This window comes from Zingiber officinale, chromosome 9A, assembly GCF_018446385.1.
Source record: "Zingiber officinale cultivar Zhangliang chromosome 9A, Zo_v1.1, whole genome shotgun sequence".
Classification (NCBI taxonomy): domain Eukaryota; kingdom Viridiplantae; phylum Streptophyta; class Magnoliopsida; order Zingiberales; family Zingiberaceae; genus Zingiber; species Zingiber officinale.
The window spans coordinates 1,415,243-1,429,610 of NC_056002.1; the positions used below are offsets into that span (position 1 = coordinate 1,415,243).

The 14,368-nt window shown below is 39.0% G+C and overlaps 1 protein-coding gene across 1 annotated transcript; it reads left to right on the forward strand.

Moving 5' to 3' along the window:
- Window positions 1–11,165: 11,165 nt before the first annotated feature.
- Window positions 11,166–12,248, forward strand: LOC122020822. The gene has a single exon (XM_042578850.1). It carries the CDS (start codon window positions 11,284–11,286, stop codon window positions 12,028–12,030), a length of 747 nt encoding a protein of 248 aa, XP_042434784.1. The 5' UTR covers window positions 11,166–11,283; the 3' UTR covers window positions 12,031–12,248.
- Window positions 12,249–14,368: the final 2,120 nt, after the last annotated feature.

Sequence of the window (14,368 nt, forward strand, 5' to 3'; positions counted from 1 at the left end):
ATATCGCCGCCTGAGAGCTACCCCCACCGTCCGATCCAAGTCGTGAAAAACGAGGCCATCATCTAGCCGTTCGTTTCAAACGGCGGATGTCCCATCGGAGGTGATGCCACCGCCATACCCTGACAATAGAAAGGTCACCACGTGTCAGCAAGATACGGGTTACATTTAATGAGCTCCCTATACCGCACGCAATGCACGTGTTTGGCAGTAGAGAAGAAAATTCGGCATAAATTCTAAGGCAATACAAGGCATGGGCAACGTATCGTCGAACGGATTAGCGTCCATAAGCCTGGCCGAGCGGATTAATATGACGATCGTTACTCGGTCAGATCGGCAGTCCAGTCAGTCGGACTTCGCCTCCTTCGACTAGACTTGAAGGGGAGGCAAGTGATCCGGCGGATAGAACAGGTGACCCTCATTTGGAGGGGTCGACGTCATGTGGAAGTCAAAAGGCCAGGTGGACAGGTCGGCTGACCGGAGAGGGAGGGGCTGACCTCCCGGTCGGATAGGAGTCGGGATCCGGCGCTCAATGGAACAGTAAAGAATGGCCAAGCGGAAGTCAGGCTTGGTCGAAGATATAAGGTAGCATAGTGCTAACAGTCCTTACGTAGCACCCGCCCGGAAGTCTCCCCAGCATATCAATGCAAACGACAGGCGGGACGTGATGGGCGTGCCGCCCGGCCAGCGCAGGGGATGAGGGTCGTCCGGATGACGCTCTTCGTCCAACCGGCCGGATGGACGTCCCGGCCGGTGGTGGGTAAAGAAGGACAGGAACATCTTCTGACAAGCCGTCAAATCCTATGGCTAGGCCATACTCCAAGTCTGACAACGAGGTGTTCTGTTGTCCCATCGAAGACGTGATTGGACTGTAGCAGTATGGCGTCATGTAAGCTTTCTGACAGACACATATCGAGGTATGGGCTGCGGATACGTACGCGTCTCGGTGGACGTGTAGGAGCTCTTTCACCGCTCTATATAAAGAGCCGCATACTTCACCGGAGGTAAAGGAGGAGACATCTTTGAAGCCACCTTTTTCACTACTTGCTTGCCTAACTTGAGCGTCGGAGGGTCGCCGCCGGGAACCTCTTCCCGGCCCGACTTCTGTGCATGTTCGCCGGAGCTTCGTACGACTAGCCGGAGATCTATATCAGCAAATCGGAGAGCACCACGTGCCCAGCGTCCGTTGAGTCAGCGTTCGGACAGGATCACATTTGATAATATTTTTTATTTATTATTTTTTTTTACTATTATGTGATGAATCCAAAGATTCGTCACACATTGGTGACGAATTATCGAAATCCTGCAATGAATCCTTGGCTTCAGTGCAGACTCTGTAGATTCATTATAAGTTATTAAAAAATAATTAAAAAAGAAGAATTAGTAAACATTTGTGTGATTATTTTAATAAAATTTTATAATGTTAAGAAGAATTAAAATTGATTCACTCATCCAAGGCACCCACGTACCTCACTTTGCTAATTAATCATTAATTGAACTAATTTGACCTTATTAGCTTGTCGAGCATACTTGATTCTTTTAACTAAATTAGCTCATCTACTTATTAACAAATTTGTTTGCTCTATCAAAACTCCTCTTCTCACTAGTATGATCAATACAGCCAACCTCATTGGGCTTGATTGCCCTAATTAACTTAATTGGATCATTAAACCCAACTAATGGTCCATCTAATTTGACCAATACAATTAACCAACTCATATAATTCTTAATTTGTTTATCCCAAGTAGACCCAATCTATGATGAATCCATGGATTCCTCATAGTTTTAGCAATGAATATGTGGATTTATCACAAATTTAAAAAATTAATTAAAAAAATAGCAAACATTTGTGTGTCCATTTTAGCAAAATTATAGAGTTTTGCAACGAATGACAAATTCATTACAAAATTTGTGACAAACGATAAATTTGTTGCAAATTTTACAACAAATACAAAAGTTGTCGCAAACCTTTGTGATGAAACTGAAATTCGTTGCAAATTTTACAACGAATTTAGAATATGTCACAAATTTTACAATGAATTCTAAATTGGTTGCAAAATTGGTTATGAAACTTATATTCATCACAAATTTACAATGAATATTTATTTTTGTCAAAAATTGGAAATGAATTTGGCAATGAAAGTGTTTTTGTTGTTAATATGTGATGAAAAGATTTTGTTACTAATTTTGTTGATGATTTGTGACAAATTCTATTTTTGTTGTTAATTTTGTTGTAAATTAGCGAATATATTTTGTCACGAAAATTTGTTGCTAAATCCTTATTATTATTATTATTATTTTGTAATGATGGCAAGAGGGGCTATATCATGGAAAGCATCAAATAGACGCTAATAGGCACTTCCACTATGGAGGTAGAGTTTATAACCTGTTATGAAACTTCCAGCCACTGGATATGGATGCGGAACCTTATCACAGGGTTATAGATTATTGGGGGCATTGACAGATTATTAAAGATCAACTATGATTATAAAGCAACAAAATTATATTCCAAGAATAACTGTAATTCATCAAAATCTAAGCACATCAACATAAAATTTCTGGCGGTTAAAAAAAGAGTTCATAATGGTCAAATTATAATATATCATATAAGGACAGATTCCATGTTAGCGGATCCTATCACCAAGGGCTTATAATCCAAAGGTGCTTTATCTGTTGGTGCAATCGACCTCTAGAGTTTTGATATTTGTTTATCAATATGTTTAATATAGTTTGGTCAAGGTTAACCCAACTAGAGAAAAATTTAGTCAGGTCAAAGGTTGACTAAAGGACTAGCAAGAGAGAAGTCTAGTTAGATTAAAGGTTGACCGGATGACTAGCAAGAGAAGCCGTGTTGAGTGAAGCTAGGCTGTGAAAGTTTTAGTGAGTGAAACTATATGGTGAAAGTCCGAGTGAGTGAAGTTGGACAGTGAAAATCCTAATTAGTGAAGCTAGACCCTAGTGAGTGAAGCTAGGTGGTGAAAGTCTTGGTAAGTGAAGTCATAGTATTGGTAAGTGACGTCATGCGACGAAAGTTCTAGTAAGTGAAGTTGTGAAAATCCTTGTGAATGAAGATAGGCAGTGGGAAATCCTAATGAGTAAAGATAGGCAATGGAAAGTCCTAGTGAGTGAAGCTAGGCAGTGGAAAATCCTAGGGGAGGTAATCCTAGGTAATGAGAAGTTTTGGAGGAATGAACTCCAAGCATGTGTGACCAGCGAATCTTAAATGCTGCTAACACTGCATTACTTTACTATTTTATATCTGTTGTGCTAACTCAGTGTTCCAGCAAAAACTTAGTCCATCAGGTTGATCAGACACTAAGCAGGACAAGTAAAAGTCCAAATAAATTTGGAGAACCGAATGCTTGGCGAGTAAATTGAGATAAGCTTCTGGAGTGGATTTGTGAGGTCGTGTCCTAGTTCGAGATAAACCTTAGGCATCGATCCAACTAAAGAAATCAACAGAGGTTTCCAAGCTGGGATCAAGACAATCCTAACTGTCATACTCATATATTTATTTCATCTATTATTTAACTCTGTTTTACAGGACTTCCATTATTATTTTATTGTGTAAACTTTATTTTATAGATAAACAAAGTTTTGAGTTGATCGAGGGTTCAATAAATTGATAAATGGGATCAGTTGACTGATCTGACCAGCGTGGCATAGATCAGATCGAAGTTTTGCAAATTTAGTATACGTGTTTCGTTGACGGATTAATGGGATTAGTCGACCGATCCAAAAAAAGGTAACGACAGTCGATCAGATTGAATCGCGTAGAAAAGGTATATTGAGGGTTCCATCGACGGATAAGCTTTATCAGTCGATCGAATAGTGAAAATCATAGGATCAAGCAGATCAGATCAGGGCAAACAAGGAAGGGTACATAGATCAGTCTACGGATAAGATATTCAATCGACAGATAGGTTCGGTCAACGGATCATGTTTTCAGTCAATTGAATGGTGCCTATAAAAGAAGCTCTTGGGGTATGAGCCGAACAACAATCTCACCCATTGCTTCATCTCTTCTCTATTGATGTTGTACATGCAAGTTCTTCTACTACTACGCCAAAAGGCTATCCGACAACGTATGCCAAAGATTCATTCTTCGTTGTCGGTATATTCGTTATTGTACTTGCTTATTATTGTAATTGCTCATCTTATATATACTTGTATAAAACTGCTTCTTCTCTGAAGGTTTTTCGGAGAGAAGAGCTATATTAGTTTGCCCATCGGAAGCAATAAAGGATCACGAGCCTTAGAGTAGTAGTTGTTGAACTATGAACCAAGTAAAATCGACCGTGTCTCTATGTCTATTGCTTTTACTTTTATTCCGCTGCTTATTTTGTTTTACAAAGATAAAAAAAGAAAATGTTTTAAACCATCGATATTCCCCCCCCCCCCCCCCCTCGTCTCCTACAATCCTACATCATGATGATGTGCTGAATATGTGGGGTCTTCCTTGTGATGAAGTACCCATTTTGTAAGAATTTGTATTTGTGTGATGCTCTATATTAATGAACACATGTATTTTTTACTCATTGTACATATTCAAGTTTTACATATGTATATGATTTTAACTTTGTGAACACGAGGACGTCATGATTTACTATTGCGGTTTTGTATACGATTTTATAAATATGATATAAGACTAAATTTTGAGTCATAAGATTGAGTCATGATTTACCATTGTGATTTTACATAAGATTTTAGTAGATATAATTTGGACCTGATTTCATTTATAAGGAGGGCTTATTGAGAATAGGTACGTGTAGATCACATTTCGTGTCATTTTTGTACTATACACCTATGTTATTAATGATATTAATATTATGATTATTATTGGGTCTTGTTACAGTTATAGTAACTCTGACTTTTTTAATTTATATTAATTGATTTAATGGATCATATTGTTTAAAAATATTATTTAAAAAGGTATTTAAGTCATAAAGATTTTGCATATTGAGTTTAACTAAGGGGTTGTATAATATATAAGGGATAAAGTATAGCTCAAGTGGAAGATTGAACTATTAAGTCCACATGGGTGATCTTAATCTCCATAAGATGAGCTTATATTTGATTAATACACATAACTAATTGTTATTAAGGAATTAAATCCTAATTAAATGATCTAATGCTTTGTAGCATGAAGAGGGTTAAAATATTGAACGTGAATTTAATATGTAGATCCAATAATCAGTTCCATTAACTTTGATGGATTGTTAATGCGTTATGGGCTTTAAGGTAAATGATTTTTGCATGATGGATTTAGTATATAAGGGAAAAAGCTCATTGATTTGGTCATCTTGAATAAAAAGGTTTTGAGAGCTTCTTCTTCCTTGGACTCTTTTCCATTAAGACCAAGATTTCATTGTCGCCCAATCCTGCAGAAGATCATCCGATCTATTGCCCTTGCAAGAACTTCAATGACTAGTAAAATTAATGGCTAATGTGATGGGTTCAAGTTAGACTATTTGTTTGTCGTTCTTTTCGTTTTCTATCCAATGGCTAATGTGATGCTTTGTAACTAGAATTTGAACGCTTAGTTAACCGCTAGAGTGTGATCTGATCACCGATATGTTTAGCACATAGATGGGATATCATCTACAAATTGGTATTTGCACAAAATCTCTGATATGTTTAGCTCTAAGATCTTAAAGGATACTATAAATCAGAATTCTAGCAATGAAGAGGCTTCAATTACGTCAACGTACTGTTTCAACTAGCAATGGCTTGTTGCTCTCCTACACCTTCTCTCAGGCCAGACATCAAAGAAGTCATCCTGTAGCTCGAAGAGGCTAGTATACGTGAAGCACATGCAGGAGCCCCAAATTCAATTGTCAATAAATTTCATGTTTCCGCATTCAATCCATTATATTAAATTAAAACTGTCCTGTAAAATCTTGTCAGGATACCAGACATGGTTTCTACCATAATGTGATTAGATATTCACATCTCTGTACCTCGTTAACATGCACTCGAATAAGGATAAGCATCCACAGTTGGAGATCTGTCTTACCTTCTCCAATATTTGTCATCATTGATTCATATTATTTTCGTTAGCTTCATAGTACCTTAGCGTGGTCCATTCCATACCTGACCTGAGTGTGGTAAATTTTATGCCTGATATCTGATGGTGACTACTTTATATTATAAACGCATTTACTACTTTATTTCACCGTATTAATCTTTCTTGTGTCGTATAACTGCCAAAATTTTCTAGTTTCCATATGAGTTATTGAATATAAGGATAAGGTGTCTGGATAGCAAGACAAGTTACTCTTGTCTCACCATGGACACTACTCATTACAACAGTACGGTCATCTTGGCTTTATTTGTTTATTAATTTATTTATTTATTATCTTGTATGTTATTCAAGTCCTACAAAGTCTATATTATTAATTCATAGTAAGGAACAATGAAAAGAAACATTTCTGATGAAATCATGTATAGGCTTTCCCTTTTGGCACTAAAGTGGTGTTGTGATTTTGTTGATTTGTCTCTAGTCACGACTTAAAACGGTTGTGCTGTACATAGTTGTCTTCCCGACTAGATAACTCTACGTTCGTTTGCACTATCATGTGAATAGTGCATCATTTGAGACAGTGACGGATCCAGAAATTTAAATATGAAATGACAATCGCGATTTGAACTGAGCGCAGTTAATTTTTACACGGAACAAGAGACAGTATCCTCTATTTTCGTCAGTGAAATCTTATAATACTACAGGTTGCACCGTCGGCAAAGGGAAGGTAACCGTCAATGCCGCCCCCCTCCCCCCGATGAATCCGCCCCTGATTTGAGAGGCAGAAGAGAATAACTCATCCATGTCTTTGGGTGCTTAACCCAAGCCATTTGCAATAAGGTGTAAGTGCCATTTCCTTTTTTAAAAGATGTGTGTATCTTTTTCACTTCCCAAACTCCACATTCCATCATTAATTCCATTCAACGGATGCCGAGTATCTCCATTGCCTTGCCTTGCCTTGAGAACTTTGCACCCACACTTTAATGTCTCATCATCATAATCTCCATGCCAAGTATCCCAAAGCAATCCCTTTCTTTCCCTCCCTATGAGTGTTTTGTCCCCCACAAGCCTCACCACTTTTGTTTGTGGGCAATGAAACCTGGAGGGAATGCATGGGGTTGAGCAAAGAACACAATGATGCTAAAGCAATGGAGAAGAGGTGGTGGTGAAGCAAAAGAGCAAGCAGCTCTCCTTGTCCATCACTTTTTTTGCACATGCAGTAGTACTGTGTCAGTGAATGAATGCTTCTTTCCTATTCCATTTATTGTGCTCTGCTCCAGCTTTGCAAAATGACTCAGAAATCACCATGGTCATGCTCGTGTGGATCGTACTTGTTATGAAAACAAAGTTGATAAACAAAATTGGTTTAAGTGACTCCTGAGCAAAATAGAGTACTGCTCGAGAACAAGAACCCCAAACACTTCAGCATGTAAAAGACAGACTGTTAATGAATCTCATGCTCTCTCTTTGTTTTTCCTTATGATTTTATTTTTAATATTTCCAACTTTAGAGAATCAGTCTCAGTTGTTGCTGAAGCAGTGAAGCACCTTTGACTGCACGCTTGAATTAATAAGTATATCACCTTGAAATGGCAGGAAAATGATGACAGAAGAAGAGGCCAGAGTTTGGTTTCTTGCTCTCCTTTTAATTCCATCAGCTGTACATCTTCAATTTATCACGGCTGATCATGTCTTAGGGTGCCGAAAGATAGCCACCGGTCAGGACTCTAAGGAAGAAGTTAGATGAAGAAATTGAAGATCTTCGGTCAGCAATGCCCTAACTCAACTACTCTAACGTTCAAATCAGTCTTCGTAAGAAAAAATAGAGAAGATGAACAGTAGTAGAAGAAATATAAGTATGTGCATGTATTCATGTATCTGTACCCACTCCTTTTATAATCCTGTGAAAGTGACATTCCCGCTTCATTAAATAGGTGTCATGTTATAGTGAAAAAATATCACATCACATCTTTGTCGTATTAAATAGTCACATCACTCATATCCTGTATTAGCATAATTATATTACCCCACGTACTCTGGCAATTCACATGTTTTATTTATTATGATGTTAACCCATGAAACATAACGCCCATTAGGCCATGGGAGCCCACCCACTAAGAGGGATCGAGTCAAGTCAACAAAACTTAATAGAGTGGCGTAATGTGTAGGGGAACTAAGTCCTGGGAATCAGATAGACCAATTAAAGAAGTTGAGTGAATTAGTCTGACTGAATGGAACATAGAGTCCGAAGAGATGGGCCCCAAGAGTGAGATATATCGCTAAAGGTCATTCTCAATATTTGTTCAACTTTAAGGAGTCAAAGGGAACTTCTGGTTGTGTGGAGTGGGATAGGGGGATCCAAGCCCCTAAAGTTTGATAGATCAACTAATGAGTATCTGAATCGACTGAACGGAGTGTGGGATCAAGGAGTTGAGCCCCTAAATTGGATAGATCAACCGACTAGAAGCATCTCAACCGACTGAGCGGAGTGTGGTATTAGGAGAACTGAACTCTTGGAGTTGATCAGATCGACTGATGAATCAAATTGATCGTTTGCTTGTACTTTTTTGTCCCAGGTGACCTAATCAAATAGCCCAATTAAGTTGATTTTTCTGAACTTTAACCTTTACCTCGGCACGCCAACAATGGATCCCCCATTCTACATGGAAGCTTATGGTATCTCCACATCAACGGCCAAAACAAAAGAGACGATAATGATAAAAATAAAAATAAAAAACTCTTTCAATTTTATGTAATGGATGTGTTGTATTTTCCATATTACATCTTTATCAACAAAATAATAGCATTGATGTTTAATGATATTATTCTATCTATTTTTTTTAAAAAAAAACAAATTGTTAGAGATATTTTTTTAAAGAAAATGAAAAGAAAATAAATGGCAAAAAGACAAATGATTCTTTCATTATCAACATGGGCCTAACAAACAAGTCAATAAGCAAACTTTAAGTTGTTGAAAATTTTATTTTATTTTTTTATTCACTACCTGAAATTCATCACGTGCAACTACAGAGTTAGGAGAAGAAATTGACATTGCACAGTGGATAAGGTGAATAAGGTAGATCCCTAGAGTTAGGGCCGAAGTAAAAAAGGCTAATTGATACAGATCATAGTTAACGAGGAGTCAATAATCAGGACTAATATCACTGTAGAGAATTTGACCGAACACTTCAATCGATGAGATTTTTTTCCGAATAGCTCTCAAGTTTTCATGGCTTGATTGAAACCTAAATCGTCTTAATCCAATCGGATCTTCTACACATATTACTCGACTGGATTTTTTATTTGATTGAATGTCGAGTTCTCAACGTATCTAACCCTCGAAAGCTTATCGGACCTGTTTAGGAGGAATGTCCAATTGAACAACAGATAGAAATTGACTGGCCCATCGTTGAATTATTACAGTTAGTAGTTTTTCAGCTCAACAGCCTGATATTCCTTTTTTACATAACCATTGTCAGAAGATCAAGGGAATATTTTATGTACGGTCCATATGATGCAAGTTTCCACCCTGCAAACGCAAATGTGACGGAGCCAATTTAGGAAAGACTGCAAAGCATGAGAATGGTAGATTTTATTTTAGTAATGCATTGATATTTGTACATAGAAAAAGAATAACACTATATAAGAGATCTCTTCCTAAAGGTGTAGGTACACTACGCTCTCAGAATCTACTGTTCACCATCACTACCCTTCACTATTTTCTTCAACTCCTTGTTTAATTTGAGCGTCGAAGTGCCTATGCCGAAGACTAAGGATGTAAATGAACCAAACGGTTTACGAGCTGTTCGGAGCTCAATTCGATAAAAAAGTTCGTTCGAGTTCGTTTGTTTATCTTATCGAGCGGAGCTCGAGCTCAAAGACATTTGACTCGTGAGTTCACGAACATGTTCGTTTATAGGCTTGCGAGTTCGGACTTGAGCTTGGCTCGTTTAAAGGGCTCAAGCTTGGTTCGTTTAAAGGGCTCAAGCTCGACTCGTTTAAAGAGCTCGAGCTTGGCTTGTTTAAAAAGCTCAAGAATATGTTCGTTTATAGGCTCGTGAATCGGGCTCGAGCTCGGTTTGATTAAAGGGCTCGTGAACATGTTCAATGATGTGTTGAGTTTGAAAGTTTAATATAGTAGTTTGAGATGTTCAATGATATGTTGAATTTATATTATTTTAGTTATTAAGTTTGTTGAATATTTATTCAAATGAGTTTTCAAATTCGCTTAACAGACTTGTAAAATGAGCTCTAAGATGAGTCCAAGCTCGCTTAACGAGTTAGGCTCGTTAACTATGATAATCGAGGAATAACGAGTCGAGCTCGAACTATTCGTGAGCTTAGTAATTTCAAAACGAGCCAAGCTCAAGGCTTATGATAAAAGTTATATTCAAGTTCGAGTCCGAATATAACTTAAACGAGCCAAATTCGAGCTTAATATTGTTCGACTCAATTTGACTCGTTTACATCTCTACTGGAGATCTCTCCCTAGCCCGGTCACTAACATTCTTTTCCTTCTTCGTTCTTCTTTGACATGCAAGCTCGTTCGTAATGCCAAGTCCCTCTTGCTCAGAGTCTTTCCATGATCAACCTCGAAATCACCTAATCAGCGTGTCACGTTTCCCAATTTCAAAGACAGAATGAACAGTGAATGAGGGAATATATAACTATTTTATCCATATCAGAAACATTAATCAATATTAATAAAATTCACAAAAAGTGAAATAAAAATGGGGCTTGTGGTAAAAGATGAATGCGCTCATCCAGTGCACCCGTCAATCCATCCAAAAACTTGAATGCTTGATCATACGGGAGGCATTAACGTGGAAATAATTAAGCGCAAGATGGAATCATATAGTTATTTAGAGATTAACTTGAATTAGTGGTCAGGTGAAACAATTTGATATAATACAATCTCCATTGTTATAGTTAGTATTTTCTTCCACAAGAAAATGTTTTTTTTTTAATATTGTTATGAGGCTGCATTTGTTGATGAAATTTGTCCATTGTTTGTTTATCTTTGATTCTAGGAATTTTTAATGGATTTTTTATAAAGATTAAATATATTTTTAATAAAGTTCTTGCTACGATAAAAAAAATTTACTCCACGATTAAAATTCACGTTGCCGGAATTCACAAACAGGACCACCAAATTATAACTCATCATCATTCATCGCTACTCTTTCTTCTTATCCTCTGTTCCTATTCCTTCTGCTTCATTCCCGTCGTCGATTCTGGCACTCAGCCGGCGTATCCGTCCGTCAAATGCCGACGGCATGGATCAGGTCCCTGCACTGCAAGACTAACACCGTCGACGACGTTCTCTACCCTTCGCGCTCCTCCTATTCCGACAAGAAGTCGCTGCTCTCCTCTGTCTCATGCGTCAGCTCCTCTCACGCTGTCCACGACGCCTACACTCCCAAGAAGCCGAAACCCAAGCCCAAGCCCAGCCCGGCACAGCCTCTCCCCTCGACGGCTCCGGCAATCCTGCTCCCCGCCCGCTTCCCTTCCCTCTCGGAGCTCCCCCCGGGCCACTCCTCCCGTCGGGTGGTCGAGATCATCTTCACCTCCAGCTGGTCCCCCGACGCGGCGTTCCCCGGCGAGATCGAGATGCTGTTCCGCGTCCGCAACCCGGCCCGCACCGTCGCCCGCTTCGAGGAGCACCGCGCCGCCGTGCGCGCCCGCTCCGGCCCCGGAGACTCGCGCTGCGCGGCCGACGGGAACGAGATGATGCGCTTCCGCTGCGGCGCGGTCGTCGGCGACGCCGCCGGCGTCGCGTGGCCTGCAGAGCGTGTGCGCACCTTCTCCGGGAGCGGCGGCGCGCATGCGAGCGGCGGCGGCGGCGGGGCCGGCCGGCGGCGCGCGATGCTGGTCTGCCGGGTCATCGTGGGCCGGGTCAGGATCGAGTCGTCGTCGGACGCCGCCGACTCGGTGAGTCTGGGGAACGGCGAACTCGTCGTGTTCGACCCCCGCGCTGTGCTCCCCTGCTTCCTCATCATCTACAAGCTCTGAGCCTAAATCCAATCATTGCTTAATGTCCTCCCATTTTTTCCCACACACAACAATCCATCTGATCTCTTTGACTCAACCGCTGTAAAAATTTTAACCTTGTTTTTTTCCCCCTTTTGTTGTTTATAGCATTCTTGATTTCAGCAGTCTCGTGTTGCAAGATGTTCGTGTCGTGTAGTTTCGATTTTCGATACATAATTTTCATTTTTTTTTTTTGTTGAGTGGGGACTCTCTTCTTAATTAATTGCAAACAAAAAAACAAAAGAACAAAAGAAAGAATCGATCATTTAGTGCTGCATGCAGTACTGAGTTTTATTTTATCCTTAGAAGTTATGCAATTTTGTTCCTCGATAATGTAGGAACCGATCGTCCCCAAGCGATCGACGATGGCAAAATTGGTGTTACAAGTCATTGAATAAGACAGTAAGCATGATGTGCACGTACCTAGCAATTTAGCTTGCAGGAAAACTTTTTAGGTGCCAACTGCCAAGGAATTCTCAATATGTTGCAGTTGCAAGAGGAAGAGGAGATGGCGTTTCTGACTTCCATTGTCAGTTATCGAGTGTTTTTCCAGCACTGCATGGGGTAAACATGTCAAGGGACCACGATCGAGTACTCTAATCAGTAGTTAGCCCTCTAAGCAAACAGGGAAAAAAAGTAGAAAGGATCATTTATGATCTGTGAATTAATTCTAACAAAAGTAATTAAGAAAAATTTATGATCCGCTTCCCCTCGAAATAAATATGTCTTTTAAACCGTAAACAAATTTTGAACAAATGAGGCTGCATTTGTTGGATTATATTGAATGAGCTGAGAGGTTAGATAAGTCGGACAGGATCTTCTAGACCAGTATCCCTGGTTAGATCCGAGAGTCGCTCATAAATAGATTTCTATAGACTCCACCTATATAACAGATGGATTTCATAAAATCTACGATCCAGATGATCTGCACTCTAGATAAGTCAATGGACATCGAGGACTGAATAAATCATACAATTTAATAAAAACATTATTTTTCTATTAGCCAAACAAATAAAATATTAATTATACAAATTTTCTAATATTATAAATAATATGTACTTTCCCACTGCTTATAACGTTCTTAATAGCCTAATATACAACAACAATCAAGCTTTTTCCCATTAGGTGGGGTCGGCTGTATGAATCATTTTACGCCATTGAGCTCTATCTCCTATTATATCATTAGCTATATTTAAATAAATTTTATCTTGTTTTATTGTTGCTAATCAAGTCTTTTTTGGTCTTCATCTTCCTCGTTTGATATGTATGTTTATCATAGTTTCACATTGCCTAACTGGAGCATTTATTGGTCGTCTAAGTACATGTCCGTACCATCTTAAACGTGTCTCTCGGAGTTTGTCCTCAATAGATGCAACTCCGACTTTCTCTCTAATACTCTCATTCCTTATTTTGTCCATCTTCGTATGCCCACACATCCACCTTAACATCCTCATTTCTGCAACTCTCATCTTATGCTCATGTGCCTAAGTCATAGCCCAACATTCAGCTCCATATAACATAGTAGGTCTAACAACGGTTTTATAGAACTTACCTTTAAGTTTAAGAGGTACTTTACGGTCACCTAAAAACACCCGACGCTCCCCTCCATTTCACTCATCCTGCTTGTATTCTATGTAAGACGTCTCTCTCAATCCCTCCATCATTTTATAAAATTGATCCTAAATATTTAAATCCCTCCATATTTATTCCCCTCGAAATAAATATGTTTTTTAAACCGTAAACAATTTTTTTTTGATGAAGTTCATTTTATTAACTGTCATTCATACAGAAATACAACAAAACATACAGAAATAATCCTCCAAAGTCACAGAAATTATACAACCCAAGGAGAATGTTCAATCCAAGGATGTAACAAATCAAAAAAATCTAAAACGAATCAAATTTTGCACATGAAAGAAAATGTGCTCAGAGCTAGGAGATTGTCCCTTAAAAATAACATCATTGCGCTCTCTCCAAATCTAATATACAGTAGAGAAGAAAGCAACTCGACGAATCTGAGAGCGTTTGGACTTAGAAGAAGCATGCTTGGAAAACCAACTGACTTCTCTATTCCAGCGTAAAGGGGCTCTTTGGATAGAACAAGAATGTAATATCTTAGTCCAAACCATAGCTGAAAGTGGACAATCGAAAAAAAGATGAGAAATAGTCTCCCAGTGAATACCACACAAACTGCAAATATCAGAGGAGGTGACCCCCCATCTGAGCAGTCTAGAACGAGTAGCAAGTCTGCCCTTAATTGCAAGCCAAGCAATAAAACTACATTTAGGGACATGAGAAGAGCCCCAAATCAAGTTATACC

What these genes read in the sequence shown, in the direction of transcription:
- LOC122020822 (XM_042578850.1), top strand. Translation starts at nt 11,284, where the DNA reads ATGCCGACGGCATGGATCAGGTCCCTGCACTGCAAGACTAACACCGTC.